The following is a 17072-nucleotide window of genomic DNA, read 5'->3' on the forward strand; positions in this document are numbered from 1 at the left end:
TAACCAATGTCCTAGCCCGTGGCCAGCATTGACTGCCAAAAATGTGAATGAAGATGCCTCTAGGTGATTCTAGTCCCCAGCCATTGAGTTATTGTCAGCCTATGAGTCTTGCCAGCTCAGCCCCTAGACCTTAGATGCAAGACAAGCCATTCCTACTGTGGCTATCTGAGTTCCTGACCCGTGGAATCCTTTAGAGAAATAATTGTTATGGCCAGCTAGGAGAAATCTTTCCAATAGTGCTGAAACCTGCTTGGTTTTACATTTTTATTTATTTATTAATTTATTAATTTTTTTGTAGAAACGAAGTCTTGCCATATTGCTCAGGTTGGTCTCAAACTCCTGGGCTCAAGCAGTCCTCTGGCTTTCATCTCCCAAAGTGATGGGTTTACAGGTGTGAGCCACCATGCTTGGCTTAATTTTATTTTTTAAATTGACAGATAATCATTGTATATATTCATGGAGTACGTAGTGATGTTTTGACACACATAATGGAGAGTGATCAGATCAGGGTAATTAGCATGTCTGTCATCTCAAATATTTAGCATTTCTTTTTTGCTGGGAACATTCAATATCCTCTTCTAACTGTTTGAAATGATGTTATTGTTAACTACAGCCATCCTACAGTCGTATAGAACACTAGAACTTAGAACTCTCATTGGGGAAAGGATAGTATCTTCAATAAATGGTGCTGGGAAAACTGCATATCTATATGCAGAAGAATAAAACTAGACCCCCACCTCTCACCTCATATAAAAATCAACTCAAAATAGATTATAGACCGAAATGTAAGACCCAAAACTGTAAAACTACTAGAAGAAAACATAGGAGGAATGCTTCTGGATATTGGTCTGGGAAAATATTTTAATAAGATCTCAGAAACACAGGCAACAAAAGCAGAAATAAACAAACACTTCTTTAGTCATGCTCAGAGAAGGCAGGAGCCACTTCACTTTTTCCTTCGTGCCACAGGAAATGTGAAAGCAAACAAGGCACCAGGAACTACTTTGGTAGATGATTATCCTAAGATGTCTGGCTGGCAAGTGGCCATGGAAAACATAGACAGCCATGCTGACTCATGTCTCCAAATGTGCCTAGTATGAAGCAGCAACTGAATAAAGGGACAACTGAGGCTACATCCAAAGCCTTTTGGTGAATCTGGAACTGTGGTCCTCTCTGCCTTACGTTTTATATCCATGCTCTTGAATAGACAAAATATACCCTGTGCATGCATTTCCATAATGTAGTCAAGCAGGAATATTTTTTCATAATTCTGTTACTATAAAATTTCATCAGATAACCAGAGTATTCGCAGATTCTGAAGAGACAGCTTGCAACTAGGCTTAGGTCTCTCAGGCATTGTATGCCAGGACTGGACAATTACAAAGGTCCATCTTCTGTGGGTTTACTATAAGGTGTTAAGGCATATTAGTGGATCTCTGCAGGCTGAAATGATATTACCTTACAAAGAAAACATACAGCTGGGTGCAGTGGCTCATGCCTGTAATCCTAGCATTTTGGGAGGCCACGGCAGGCAGATTAGTTGTGGTCAGGCGTTCAAGACCAGCCCGGCCAATTTGGCGAAACCCAGTCTGTACTAAAAATACAAAACTTAGCTGGGCATGGTGGCGGGCGCCTGTAATCCCAGCTACTCGGGAGGCTGAGGCAGGAGAATCGCTTGAACCAGGGAGACAGAGGTTGCAGTGAGCCGAGATGGCGCCATTGAACTCCAGCCTGTGCAACAGAGCTAGACTCCGTCTCAAAATAAATAATGAAAGAAAGAAAATAAAGAAAATATACTTGTTATATTTACTACAAAATGTATTAAAAATCGTTTTTCTATCCCTTTTTTATTTTTTAAAATATATTACTCTCTTTTCACCATTCCTATTCAATATCCTTTCATTTTAATTTTCTGGAAACAAGCATCTGACCATTAGTATGTCCATTCCACTGTGGGCCTTTCCTGCATAATTCTCCACTCCCTCACCACACACTGAAAAGCAATAATTAAATGTGTGGTGCATCTTGTAATTGATGGCATAGTAGACATCTAGCACATCTGCCCTATATCTCTATGAATTTATGTTGAGTGTACACGTAAATCCAGAGAATGATAAAGGCCTAGAGTGATGAATTTAGACTTTTGGGCCACTTGTCTCCTGGAAACTTTTGCAGATTCCCTAAAGGGTGACTAAAAAGCTGAACAGCAGTTTTAATAGCCACATGGGACTAGGAGGATGGAGATTTGAATTCACCTTCTGTGTAGGAGAGGACCCAGTGAGCCGTTTTGTTTTGGGTTGGGACCTTGCAGGGCTATGCCCTAAGGGTAAGCTGGACACAGTACACTGTACAGTGAACTGGACGCAGCCCCTCCTGGGAGAAGCAGCACATCTTCAAATACTCTATAGCCATGAATTTGGATTGAGATGACCCTGAATTTCCAGTGCTCCAGATATCTAGGAGAATCAAATAAAAATTATCTTTTGAGGGAGATAGTATCCTAGACCTCAATTTATTTTAACAAACAATTTAGCCAATGTAGGATTTGTCTCACAATATAAAATAACTAGTTGCGTGAGGAGACAAGGCAAGTAGAATAAAATTCAGAAGAAACAATAGGTAATAGAAACTCCAGACATTAGGATTAGTAGGTGCAGACTTTAAAATAACTATCCTTGACATGTTCAAAGATATAAAAGATGAGAAGGAGAATTTTGGCAGAGGGTGGAAACTGTAAAAATAACTAAATGGAAACTCTAGACATGAAAAATTCAGTAGCTAAAATTAAGAAATTAATGGATAGACCTAATAGCTGATTAAAAAGAGCCAAAGAGGGCTGGGCATGGTGGTGCATGCCTGTAGTCCCAGCCACTTGGGAGGCTGAGGCAGGAGGATCACTTGAGCCAAGGAGTTCAAAGTTTAAATACAGTCTAGACAACATAGTGAGACCTTGTCTCAAAAAGAAAGAAAAGAAAAGAAAAAAAAAGAAAACAAAGAAAGAAGAGAGAGAAAGAGAAAGAAAAGAAGGAAGGAAGGAAGGAGAAAGAAGAAGAAAGAAAGAGAAAGAAAAGAAAGAAAGAAAAAGAAAGAAAGAAAAAGAAAGAAAGAAAGAAAGAAAGAGGAAGGGAGGAAGGGAGGGAAGGAGGGAGGAAGGGAGGGAAGGAGGGAGGGAGGGAGGGAAAGAAAGACTTTAAAAAAAAGAGCCAAAGAGAAGATTAGTGAACTGGAAAATATTTCAGAGGAGGATATCCAGAATCAATAACGGAGGGAAAAGGATGAAAAATTATACAACAAAGGGTAAAAGACAAAGAGGATGCAATATAATTTGAATTATAAAAGGGGAAGAGAAAGAAAAAAGAAAATAGAATAAAAGTAATATGAAAATGATCCACAATTGAAGAAAAACATCCAGACACAGACTCAAGAATCACTGCAAAGCTCAAGTAAGACAAATACAAAGAAGTTCACAGCTAGGCACATCATGGTAAGACTGGAAGAATCATATATGAAGAAAAGAATATTTTTAAAAATTAAAAATGCTGAGATTGTCTTTAAAGGAGGAACAATAAACTGACAATGAAACCCCAAAGACTTTTGATATTTTGAAGGTACAGGAAGAAAATTACTGCTAACCTAGAATTTTATCCCCCAATGAAAAATATCTCCCAATAATAAAGGTGAGATAAAGAAATTTTCAGACAGATGAAAGGTGAGAGAATTCATTGCATCCAATCTGCACTTAAACAAGTGCTCTTCAGGCAGGAGGAAAATATTGCATGAGGAAGACTGGAAAGGCAAAAAGGAATAAATGGAAGGAGTAAATATGTGGACCAATTGAAATTATGTAATTTTCTGAAGCAGTAATAGTAACACTGGATGCTAAAAAATGATTTATATAAGTGGGAAGTGTTTTAAGTGTATTCATATGTAGTGTTTTAAGTATTCAAGTTGTATTATTAGGGGCAATGATAAAAGTAATATTACATTTCAATAAGTAAAAGAAGTTGTAACTTCTGGGTACCACTGAAGAAAATAGTAAAAGGATATTTAACTTCCAAATCAATACAGAGAAAAAAGAGAATACTGCCTCCAAAAATGAAGAAGAAGAATTCAGATAATCCAAAGTGGGAAAAAAGAAAGAAGAGGAAAGGAAGAGAGAATGGGCAGAACTAATAAAAAGCAGATTTCAATTAATTGATGATTAAATTAAGTATAAATAGACAAGAGGCTCCAATTAGAAAACAGAGATTGTGAGATGAACTTTTAAAAATTCAAGTATTTGCTGTTTAGAAAAAATATTCTTAAATAAATTATGGGAAAAAATTATAATGGAAATTATCATGTATTTAGAACTCAGTGATATTAAAAATATACATAACCAAACTCATGGGGTGCTGCCAAAACTATAGAAGGAAATCTAAAACATTAAATGTTTGTTAGAAAAGGAAAAAAGCTGAAGGTTCATGAACTAAAGATCTAAAGAAATTTGAAGAACAGCAAAATAAGAGAAAAAGAAAAGAGCAGAATTTTATGAAATAAAAACCAACATAATCTAGAAGAAATCAACAATATATTGCCTTTGAAACTCGAATTGATACCTATTGCTTCAACTGAAGCATCACCTGTATTTCTGAATTTAGACTTTTTTGCAGAGAATGTGTCCAGATTTATGCTTTTAGACAGAGCTCATGAATTCGGAGCTCATGAATTCAGAGCTCACGATTCGGAGCTGACAACAGAAGAGAATTATTCCTTATTATTTTCAACCCAGAGTTCTCCTCATTCAGTGCCTTTTTTGTCTGTTTCAGAACAACCGTGTGTAGCAAAGGAAGTGGAGAACAGCAAATCATGAGAGCTGTCGATGTGAGAATTGAGAGCAACCCAGTTCCTGGTGGCACATACGGTGCCCTTTGTATTAAGGATGAAGGTCAGTGCCAGAGTCTTCTTGAAGGTGCTGGAGGGTGTGCTCTTGGGGGTTGCTATATTAGGTTGATTTCTCTAAAAGAAAACCTTGAAGTGAGGATTTACTGGACATGGTTTATCAGGAAGTCTTCCAAAGAAAAGCCAGTAGTATGGTGGGGAAGTGGACAAGACAGGGAAGGGGGTCAAGCATCGGTGCAATATTGAGTGAAATTCACAGTGGTGGTGAGGCACTGGGTAACTTTGGCTCAATCTCTCAGGAAACCCCTGGAGATAGTGTATGTATGTAACCCCCGTTTTTCCAATTGGGGTGAGGGAGCTGCAGTAGTTATACCACACCTGTCAGGCATGAGTGAAGGCTTGCTTTAGGAGATATAAATTCCGAGGTTCTTCTGTTTTTTGCGTGTGCACAGGCAAAAGGTTCCAGTAGCCTGAGTGCCACCTTCCAAAAAGAGGCGAAGATGCCTACCAGGAGTCCCTGTGCATGGGAATGGTAAAGGTGTCTAGAGAATATGGGTAGAGCCCTAGCAGCATCTGATACAGCGGCTGATGTTCAAAGCTTGCCCTCCAGTCTCTCTTCGTATTGGACAGTACGCTGAAAAGAAAACAATATGTTTTTCCCAAAAAGGAAATGTATAGGATTTAGGAAACTGTTCACAGGAAGGAAAATTCAAATTCCTATTGGGAAATCAGCTGAGTGGTGAGGAGAAAATCATAAAGAAGCCTCAAGGGCAGCATTTTGTATGCACCAAATAAGTACACCTCTGTTATCAGAAACATGTGTGGTTGAAAAAGGAATATTCGTGTGAATGGGGAAGGGGAAGCAAGCTTCTTACTGATCAGTCATAGCAAGGAGCACAGGTTCTTCTTGGCTGCACACTGGACTCATGGGGGGGGTGTTAAAAAATACTGATGCCTCAGTGCTAGCGCTAAAGATTCTGATTTAAATGTTCTGGGTTTTTTTAAACTCCCCTGTGATTTTAATGTGCAGCCCAGGTTGAGAACTCCTTCTGTAATGTAGTGTTTCCCAGACTCCCCTGATAGTGTGAAATACCAGAAGGACTTGTTGAAAATACAGATCATCTGACTGCATCCCAGAGGCACCAAATCCTTATCTCCAGGAAAGGGGTCAGAAGAGTTGGTAAAAGTAAGAGTCATGGTGATCCCTAAGGGCCTTCTGCTCTGGGGTCCCTCTCTAGGAAGGGCTCTGCAGCTGCTGGTTTCTATGGAAGGGTGTTGGGAGAGTCTCCTGTCATCATTGATCCAATCAAGCAACTGAGAGATGTGACTTGGTTTTCAAAAAATCCAGGGAGAGCAGTATCTGTGGTTTATTTTTTTTCTTAAAACACCCACCCACACACACACACACACACACAGACACTCACACATTAGTAAATTTTTTATTTTTATTTATTTATTTATTTTGAGACGCAGTCTTACTCTTGTCACCCAGGCTGTAGTGCAATGGTGTGATCTCAGCACACTGCAACCTCTGCCTTCCAGGTTCATGCGATTCTCCTGCCTCAGCCTCCTGAGTAGCTGGGATTACAGGTGCGTGCACCACCATGCCTGGCTAATTTTTTTTGAATTTTTATTAGAGACGGGGTTTCACCGTGTTGGTCAGGCTGGTCTTGAACTCCTAACCTCAGGCGATCCGCCCGCCTCGGCTTCCCGACATGCTGGGAGTACTGCGCCTGGCTCACATTAGTAAATTTAAATAATCTTTTAAATTCTAAACATAAACAGAGGGTCATATCCCTGAGGGAGACAGGACAGAGCCAGAAGAAAAACAGGACAACATTTTTTCTTCAGTAATGTCAAAGAAATACGTAGGGTTTCTGAGTCTTATTTCTTTCTCCAATAAACAAGATGTATTGGTTAGCTTTTGCTAGCTAACATATCACCCCAAAATGTAGTGGCTTAAAACAGCAACTATTTATTTAGCTTACAATTTTGTGAACCACCGATTTGGCTGTTTTTCTGCCGGTCTTGGTGGGACTTCTTCATAAGTCTGTGGTCAGCTGCTGTTAGCTAGGTACCCTTGCTTCTAGGAGTTGGCTGGCCTTTGGCTTGGGTGACAAGGGCAACTGAACCATGTGTTTCTCCTCACCCAACAGGCCAACCTGGGCTTTCTACCTCACAGACCATCGAGCAAGTTATGTGTATGCAAGTGTGTGCCCCTTTTGCCCACAACTGTAGTGCATGAAGTCAGAGGTTGAGAACATCCATTCATGTCCTATAGGACACCAAAGTCAGCATCATGATAGTGACTCCAGATTAGTCATGGGTAACTCAATATATATGATACATTGCACTCAGAGGAACACATTGATTCAGTGATTCATTTTTTGCATATTCCTTCCAAAAATGTGTAACTGAATCTAATCACAAGGAAACATTAACCGAACTCAAATTGAAGAACATCCTACTCTTTTAAAAAAAATGTCAAGAATAAGAAAGGCTAAGCAACTGTTCTAGATTAAGATAGACCAAAAAGACTTGTCAATGAAATGCAATTCATGATCCTGGATTGTATCCTGAACTAGGAAAAAATAGTTATAATTGATGAAGTTTGAATATGGATCATGAATTAAATAATAGTATTGTATCAACGTTTAAATTTTCTGATTTGGATAACTGTACTGTAGTTATATAAGAGAATATCCTTGTTTTTAGAAATGCACACCAAGGTTTTTAGGGACGAAGGGACATCCTATCTACAACTTACTCTCCAATGGTTCAAAAAAGAATTATAGATACACATATATACATATTCACATATATATGTATACACACATGTATGCGTGTGTGTGTGTGTGGTATGGAGAGAGGAAGAGAGAGAAGAGAATGATAAAGCAAATGGGAAGATGAAAACACATTGGTGAACCTGCAAGAAGGGTGGGTTCCTTGCTTTTATAATGTTTATATAACTTTGAAATTATATAAAAATTTAAAATCTCGAAAAGCTCAGGCTGTAGCCAGATGTAGTGGCGCATGCCTGTAATCCGAGCCACTCAGGAGGTTGAGGCATGAAAATCACTTTAACCCGGGAGATGGAGGTTGCGGTGAGCCGAGATCACATCACTGCACTCCATCTTGGGCGACAGGGCAAGACTGTCTGAAGAAAGAAAAAAAAAAAAAAAAGAAAACCGAACAAACAAACAAAAAAAGCAAAAAGCTCAGGCCGGCATGGTGGCTTATGCTTGTAGTCCCAACACTTTGGAGGATAACTTGAGCCCACAAGTTTGAGACCAGCCTGGGCAACATAGCAAGATACGTATATATACATATGTGAATATGTATATATGTGTGTATCTATAATTTTTTTTGAACCATTGGAGAGTAAGTTGTACATATGATACCCTTTGTCCCTAAAAACCATCCCTTTGAAAAGTAAAAAAATTCGCCGGGCATGGTGGCACGCCCTGTATTCCCAGCTACTCTGGAGGCTGAGACGAGAGGATCTCTGCAATTCAGGGGTTTGAGGCTGCAGTGAGCTATGATCATGCCACTGCACTCCAGCCTGAGCAACAGAGTGAGTCCCTATGTCTCTCTCAAACAACAACAACAACAACAACAACAACAACAACAACAAATGGTCTACATACTCCTCCAAAAACAGCAAAAACAACAGCAGCAGACAAAAATAAACCTAAGACACAAAATAACACTGAGTCATGGGGAGCCGGTTGGAGAGAGCCAGTGGAATGGGAGGGTGTGGAGACCCGGGCACAACGAGAGCACGCTGCCAGAAAGCTCGGCAGCGAACTGTCCGGATGTGTTCCAGAGGCAGAGTATCCATGTTGCTGTCGGCTTTTGGGCTTCCTGAGCTCATCATGGCCATGCATGAGCCTAGCAGAACGGCAGGCTTTAGATGAGGCATGTGCTGAGGCTCCCGTGACACCTGTTGGCATGTGTGTGAAGACTGGATGCCATTTGAAAGGAGCGGGCATTATGTGTGGTTCATCGCTGTTACAGTGCTCGAGGGCCCTGTATCCCAGAGCAGCTCGCCCTAGCCTAGCCTGGGCAAGAGCTGCAAAGGGCAGGGGTTACAGGGAAGACAGGAGCCTTGGTCCTGCTGGGCCTACTTGGTGAGGAAGCTTCAGGTGAGCCATGAAGAGGACGCAGGAATGCATGCGGAGATGGCACGAGGACCACAGGACTGTTCTCCTGGGGCCTAACAGAAAAGCAGGATGGATTCCCACAGTTACTCAGAGAGAGTTCTATCCCTGCCCCTCTGCCTTTTCTCCTTTAGAAAGAGCTTGTAAACGGCTCCTGCAGGGCCCTCCGCCCTTCTCAGCAGAGTTGCTGCTTTTCCTCAGTAGAGCCTTTGTTGACAGCACAGTCAACAAGGGAAATCTGTTTGCCCAAGGAAGGTGCAGTGCCTTGGCGGAAGCAGAGGAGAACAGGCTGTGCTGTGAGGTTCCCGTGTGAGTGTAGGTGAGGTCCAGCTCAGCAGATGCCCCCGTGCAGCGTTCCTCCAAAGCTTGCCTTTTTCCCCGTGATGCTGCGTGGCGCTAAGCTGCTTCTCTCTGGCAAGACTGGAAGAATGAAGAGTGCTAATTCCAAAAACGGCAGACATGTGCCTCATAAAGAGCCCAGAAGGAAAACAGAGCCTGTGGAATGTTGAGGCAGCTTCCTCCTGTGTTTCTTTATAGAAATAAAGTTCATCGTGAATGTAGACTTTTCTCAGTTTCCTTTCAGTATTTTTGTTTCAGTGACAGTGAATTTCCAACCCTGTGGTGATCTCACTTAAACTAATAAGTGAAGTTATTTTTAACCGACTGGATTCTGATGAAATAAGCTGCCTCCTCTTGGGTCTTCTGGCGTTGCTGCTCTTGGCAGCTTGTCTGTGGGGTCTGCAGCTTGGGGTCTGGAGGCTTTGATTTTCCTCTGACCCTCTGTTGCCCTGATAAGCCTCCACTGAGTATATGCTTCTGTTTCTCCTGATCTAAGACAGGTCTGGCCTTGCTTCCCTCTTCCTAGCCCACTTCACCTTCTTAGTACTGCATTCCTCCTCCCCTGCATACTTTATGATTGCCTCTATTGCCCTTGAAAACAGGAGTGAAATTATTCCCGTCCTTTATGTCATTAAGAAGACAGCTGGATGCTCCCCTGTCTTGGTGAGTGATCAGGAATTTTTGAAAGGAGCTAATTTCCGGGACTGCCTGGAGAAGGCCCGGTGTCTCAGGAATAACTTTGGGGAAATTCTCCAGCTGTAATACCAGATTGGAACCAGTTAATTGCATTGGTTGGTACAGCTGATAGAGAACACTTAGTTCAGGGTCTCCCAGGGAAGTGTGAAAGCCTCTGAGCTCATTACCATGGACCTGCTGTCAGTCATTTATGTGTTCATTTATTTGTCCAGGGTCAGGCAAAGTTCAATGCTGAGACTTGTGGGTGCTTCAGATAGATGATAGATAGATGATTAGATAGATAGATAGATAGATAGATAGATAGATAGATAGATAGATAGATAGACAGACAGACAGACAGACAGACAGACAGATAGATAACTCCTCCCCCCTCTCAAGGAGTTAACAGTGTGTCGGGATAGGTAAGAGAGGAATATTTTTCCATGACACAAAGGAGAAAGTTTATTAGGGAGACTTCCTAAGCAGTGGCATTTGAGATGGATAAGTTGAGGGGATAATAGGTAGGGAAGAGAGGACAGGACATTGAGGACAGGAAGAACAGGGGTAGCAAGGGCTAGGAGTCTAAAGATCCCAATGGCTTTGGGAGACTAGCTGTGGGTGAGCCATTGTACTGGAGCTCTGGGAGAGTGGGCTGGGTCAGCACATCCTTGGGGGCTTGAGTAGTTGTTGGCCAAGGCTGAGGTGGCTGCAGAGGGCAGCCCAAATAATTCCCACACAGTAAGCAGTGATGCCCTTTCTCCTGCCACCCACACACCCAGGCCTGGGTGGGCATCAGGTCTTGTTTTCTCAGACCTGAGGTCTTCTGCTCCAAAAATGTGGGCTAGACCAGTCCTGATGCACCAACAGCCAGTTTCCATGAATGCCAGGTGTCTGGGCAGCCAGAGAAATGTTGCCAATGGGTCTTTTGGCCCCAAAGGCAGATACCTCTGTGGTGTCTTTGTGGCCTGGGGCCGTGGGCACCAGCAACCCAGACAGACTTCTCCACTTCTGTGCTACTCAGAAGAACTGGGGCTGTACATCTGGACCTGTCGGTGTGGTCAGGGACTTGTGGTTTGGTTTTCTGGCGTGTGGTAAATGTGAGGAGTTCAAAGCCCTTCCTTGCAGACACATACATGTGTGCCCAGGGCTAGATGCGCCCGGGGACAGCTTTATTTTTAAGCCTCTGCTGATCCAGTGAGGGTCCACATGATCTGTGAGCATGGACTTGGAGATATCTGCCTACATGCTGTTCTACGGCAGCCTCTGGACCTGCAAGCACCACTTAGTAACAGTCTGTTATTTGCCTTTTTAGAAAGGGCCTTGATGCTGTTCTTTCCAAGACAGGCTTTCTCATTGTTTTCAATAACGATAAGCTAAGAATTTTCCAAATGTTTTAGTTCTGGTTCCTTTTTGCTTAACAATTCCATCTTTAAGTCATTTATTTCTTCTCAAATTTTACTGTAAGCAACAGTAAAGGAGCCAGGCCAGTCCTTCAAAACTTTGCTTAGAGATTTCCTCAACCAAATATTCAATTTCGTGGCTTGCAAGTTCTACCTTCCGTAAAACCCTAGGACACAAACACAACTCAGCCAAGTTCTTTGCCATTTTATAACAAGCATTCCTTTTCTGCTGATATTCACCAACATGTTCCTCATTTCCATCTGAGACCTCAGCAAAATGGCCTTTATTGTCCATCTTCCTATCAGCATTCTGTCCAGAGTTATTTAGGTATTGTATAAGAAGATGAAGACTTTCTCTACAGCTCTCTTTTCCTTCTGGGCCCTCACCAGAATTGCCCTCAATGGTCCATTCATGGCAATGTAGTCTTCTTCTAGCATGCTTGACATTGACATGGCTACCCAGCCTGGTCTTATCTCCTAGACCCGTAACACTAAGGCTGGAGGACTGGAAAATCCACAAGAGATGTGATGCACTGCAGAAGAAGCACCTAAAACATTCTAGCACCTCAAAACTTTTCTAGCTTCTACCTGTTAATTCCAAAGCTGAATCCACATTTTTAGGTATTTGTTACAGCAAACCCCCCACTTCTTGTTACCAATTTCTGTTTAGGCTGCTATTTAAAAATAACATAAATGGGGTAGCTACAAATGACAGAAATATATGTCTCACGGCTCTGGAGGCTGGGAAGTCCAAGATAAGGTACTGGAAGGTTCAGTGTCTGTGAGAACCCACTTCCCAATTCACAGATAACTCTCTTCTTGTGGAGCCTTCACATGGTAGAAGGGGTGAGGCAGTTCTCTGAGGTCTCTTTCATAAGGGCACTAGTCCCATTCACGAAGTTTCTACCCTCATGGTCTGTCTTGTACTGCTATAACAGAATGCCTGAGACTAGCTGATTTATAATAAACAGAAACTTATTGGCTCAAAGTTCTGGAGGTTGATGAGTCCAATATCAAGGTGGCAGCATCTAGCAAGAGCCTTCTTTACGTGGCAGAAGGTGAGAGGAACCGAACTCACCCTTTTATAATGGTACCAGTTCCACCTAGGAGGGTGGAGCCCTCCTGGCTTAACCACCTATTAAAGGTCCACCTCTTCATACTGTTACAATGGCTATTAAATTTCAACAATGAAGTTTGGAGGAGTCAAACATTCGAACCATAGCATGGCCTAATCGCCTCCCAAAAGTTCCACTTCCAAATAGCATCACACTGGGGATTAGGTTTCAACATATGAATTTTGGGAGGACACAGACATTCAGTCTATGGCAGAGTGACAGCTATGACATGAAAAATCTTCTAAGACATATTATGCAGATCTCAGAATATGTGTAGTATAATCCAATTTATTCTTTAAAAAACTTATTTTTATGTATATGTGTAAACGTGTGTGTGTGTTTGTGTATGTGAAATTTCCCCCCAAGAAAAAAAGACATCTGAAGGAGAAACACCCTAGAAAGGGAGTAGCAATGAGACTGAAGGGAGATGTTTATAGTTCATGCTCTATATTTTGTATATTTTGATTTTTTTTAATAGTGCACATGCATTATTGCATTTCTTATGTAGCTTTAAAATATCTCCCTTCTATGTGTCTGTTCTCAGCCTGTCTTTTATCTTTTACGTGGGCATTCTTGAGGCCAGGGTCTGTGCTTAGAACAGGGCCTTCTTCAATATTTTGGGTGTGCCATGTTCACACTCCTGTGTCTGCTGACTCCAGTGTCCCAGCAGTGGGTAAAATATGGGTGATTCTTCCTAACTCTCTTTCCCCCAAGTAAAAGGTTTCCTCTGCAGTGCACCACATCTCTTGTGGATTTCCCAGTCCTCTGGCCCTGTTGTGGGTCTAGGAGATGAGACCAGGCTGCATAGCCATGTCAGACAGCAGGCAGGAAAGAGCTTGGTGTGTTTGAGAAAACAGTGAGCCTAGATGGTTTCAGGTGAGAGAGAGCGGTCCAAGACCGGGCTGAACAGGTTGGGATAACAGCTGGATATGCAGGGGTGAGAATATTGGATTGAATTTTTAGGAGAAACAGGAAACCATTGTAGAACCGGTTCTCAGCTAGGATGCACGCTTTGAACATTTTCTGAAAATCGTTGTGGCTGCTAGTGGTGCAGTCCAGTAGATCAGGAACCCCCAAGCTTGTCCTTTATGCAAATTCCTCCAAGCCCCATGTTTATGACAAGAAAGTGAATCAGAGCTAAACCAAGGTGTTCTCAAAGGAAACACCTGGAACACAATAGGTTAGAACCATGGGCTCTATACCCAGAATACCTGGGCTTGAATCTTGGCTCTACCATTTACTTGCCTTGGGAATAGTATTAGAACCCATGCCATAGAGTTGTCAAGAGGACAGAATAGGATAATACAAGTGAGCCACTTAGCCTAGTGCATAGCACAGAGTAACACGTCAATAAGTACGAGCTATGACTGTGATTAGTATCTAGCACCACATAACTCTAACAACATAAAGTGATACTAATAGTACAGTTTATTCACCTTGATGTTATACTGTTTTCAATAAATCAACCCATAATTTCTTTCAAAATAATTCAGCGAAGTTTAATATGCATATATATATTTATAATGCATACAGCTAATATGCATACAACCAAGTAATTCCATGCCTGGGTATTGATCCAAGAGAAGTGTATGACCACACAAAAATGCGTACACAAATGTTCATAGCAATTTTATCATAAAAGCCCAAAACGGGAAGTGACTCAAATGTTCATCAACTGATGAATGGATCAAAATATGTGGTATATCTATAGCATGGATTAGTATTTGGAAATAAAAAGAATGAAATATTAATACGTGCAAAAACATGGATGAAGCTCTATAACATTAAGCTAAATGAAAAAAGTCAAACACGAAATATACATACTATATTATTCCATTTGAATGAAATTCTAGAAAAGGTAAAACTACCAGTGAGAGAAAGTAGCTTAATAGTTGCTTGGGGTAGTATGGAGTAGGGGAGGGTGTCTAGGGCCAAAGGCAAGTAGAATATGGTTTATGAGAATTGTTCTATACCTTGATTGTGGTGGTGGTGGTGGTTATACAATTGGATACATTTAGCAAAATTGACTAAGCTGTACAGTTAAAACTGATGAATTTTATTTATATAAATAATACCTTAAAACACACAAAAAACGAGAAAAAAATTATTGAGCAGCTTTACAGTTACATAACTCCAAAATTGTATTTTTTCAGTGTTCCCACAAATGTTATCTCATTTAATCAGCGAGGCAATACTGTAGGCAGGGTGTTATCATTCTCTCTATCCAGATGAGGAAACTGAAGAACAGAGAGATTTGGTGCTTTGTCTCAAGTGACACAGCTCCTGGGAGATGCAGATGAGACCTCTCACCCACGCACCTTCCTATTCCTGTCCCCACCCATCCCAATCCTGTGCAGCAAGTCTCAAGATCCAGCTAAACCTGATGCAAACATCTCCACCACTTTTTTTTGACCCTGAGGCTGCAGCTCTAACTGTGGGCTTTGCTTCAGATTCTCAACCTCAGGAGGAAAATAGTAATAGCTAACACCTGCTATAGTACCCAGTGTTCACTCATTTAATCCTCACAACAACACTGCAGGAATTTACTATTATCCAAATTTTACAGATGAGTAACTGAGGCACAACAAAGTTAAGTAATTTATCCAAAGTAAGCAGGGGAGCAAGGACTCAAACCCAGACTCTATAGGCTTTTTGTTTTCTGAGATGCTCCTTTCTTCTTACTCTTGAATATCTTACCTTCACAGGCACTGCTGTTTGGGCCGGGATGGACGATGCTCATATTAGGGTGCCCTGCCTTCCAATTTGCTCAGCATTGTTCTTTCTTGTGCTGGTAATTATTAACCAGGGTGCTACTCATTTTCAAAAGTGTCCTTATATGGGTGATAAACTATACGGTCAGCCTACCCTGTTGCTTAGAAGAAAACTTTCCCAGGGAGCCCTGCTTACCAAAAGTAGAGCGTGTGAGAATGGTAGCATAGTTACATGTGGATCTGTGCTTTCCCCTGCTCTCTACAGAAGTTCTTTTTTGTTACAACGAAGATATCCTTACAGATCCAGAGACGCAGCCATTGTCTGTGTTAGGGCAAGGGGAACCTTTGTCTGTGTCAGGGAAAGGAGAACCTTCCAGCAAATCACCATTGCAAATTAAACTGATTCTTTGCTGCATTCATGGACCAGAGCCCAACCCTGAGAATCCGTCAGTAATCCTCTGTGTTCCCAATTCTACTGGCTTCTTCTCACCTTGAACCAAGCCTCCATCATTGACCATTATTGCTCTGTCAATAGTGGGCAAATACAGGTTCATATCTGGTTTTATCTTTTTATGAGCATTTTCTTTTTCCCCTTTTCATGGCCCCAGGTGGCATTCAATTCCAATTTAGCCATGGTGTGGTTGGCTTTATTTGGTTTAAGGACAATGGGTATTCAATTACCATCATTACTTGAAGATCTATTCAGGGCCATTCAAAAGACCATCAGTCTCCAACTATTTATATGGGAAATGGAGCTTGTTTTTATTCAGGACCTTATTAAGTTCCAGGCATGTGGTAGGCACTGGGAAAGGCATACGTTCATTTAATTCTAGTAACAACCCTATGAGATAAATGTCATTAGCTCCATTTTTACAGTTATAATAGATTTTTCTATTATAAATATGAATATGTGGTCATTTTAGTGGAAAGTATAAAGAAAATTAAGGTCTCTCATAATCAGTCTTCCCTAATATAAGTATTTTAGCATCAGTCTTTTGTGTTCCGGACATGGTTTATTTAGTTTACTAAATTGGGATTATATGAACAACATAAAAGATTGCATTCTGTTTATTTCTCATTTATATAGATATAGATTTATATCTCCCCATGACATTGAATATGCTTCAAAGGGTGACTCTTAATGGCTATAATAATCCATTATATGAATGTACTATAAATTAAACATTCCCTGTTATTAGACGTTTTGGTAATTCCATGGATTTCACTGTAATAAATACCACAATTGAACATCTTCATGCATGTATCTTTTTACTCATCTTCAATTACTTCAGGCTCTTTTTTTAGTTTCAATTTATCTAGAACTGTGAGCCAGCAATTACATTAAGACCTTGTCTATTGTGCACTGCCTCAGACCTTGTCAATTACCTGCACAACAGCCATTCCCTCCCCCATCCCCAAGCAATTTCTCCCCTCCCCAAGAGAGCTGGTTGTTAATATTTAACATTTATCAGCACATCACTGATCAATTGGGGACTAAGCAAGCAGAGAAGAATTATAGGACAAGTGAAAGGAGTTTGCATTTCAGAAAGGAGGGAATTATTTTAAGGACTCAGAACAGATAACACCACTTGCAGGTGTTTAGAAAATGATTATTTATTGGTTTGTTTGTTTGTTTGTTTGTTTGTTTTGAGACAGAGTCTCACTCTGTCCCCCAGGCTGGAGTGCAGTGGCACAGTCTTGGGTCACTGCAACCTCCGCCTCCTGGGTTCAAGCGATTCTCCCTGCCTCAGCCTCCCGGGTAGCTAGGACTACAGGTGCGCACCACCAGGC

At 41.3% G+C, this 17072-nt stretch overlaps 1 protein-coding gene across 1 annotated transcript in view; it reads left to right on the top strand.

The window, feature by feature from the left end:
- Positions 1-17072, top strand: part of SUSD5 (sushi domain containing 5) — a 68587-nt gene that overhangs the window by 6199 nt on the left and 45316 nt on the right. Inside the window, exon 3 of the mRNA XM_050779417.1 lies at positions 4809-4927. Within this exon, the coding sequence (XP_050635374.1) occupies positions 4809-4927 (119 nt within the window). The remainder of the gene's footprint in view (positions 1-4808; positions 4928-17072) is intronic.

The sequence above is a fragment of the Macaca thibetana genome, chromosome 2 (assembly GCF_024542745.1).
Source record: "Macaca thibetana thibetana isolate TM-01 chromosome 2, ASM2454274v1, whole genome shotgun sequence".
Classification (NCBI taxonomy): Eukaryota; Metazoa; Chordata; class Mammalia; order Primates; family Cercopithecidae; genus Macaca; species Macaca thibetana.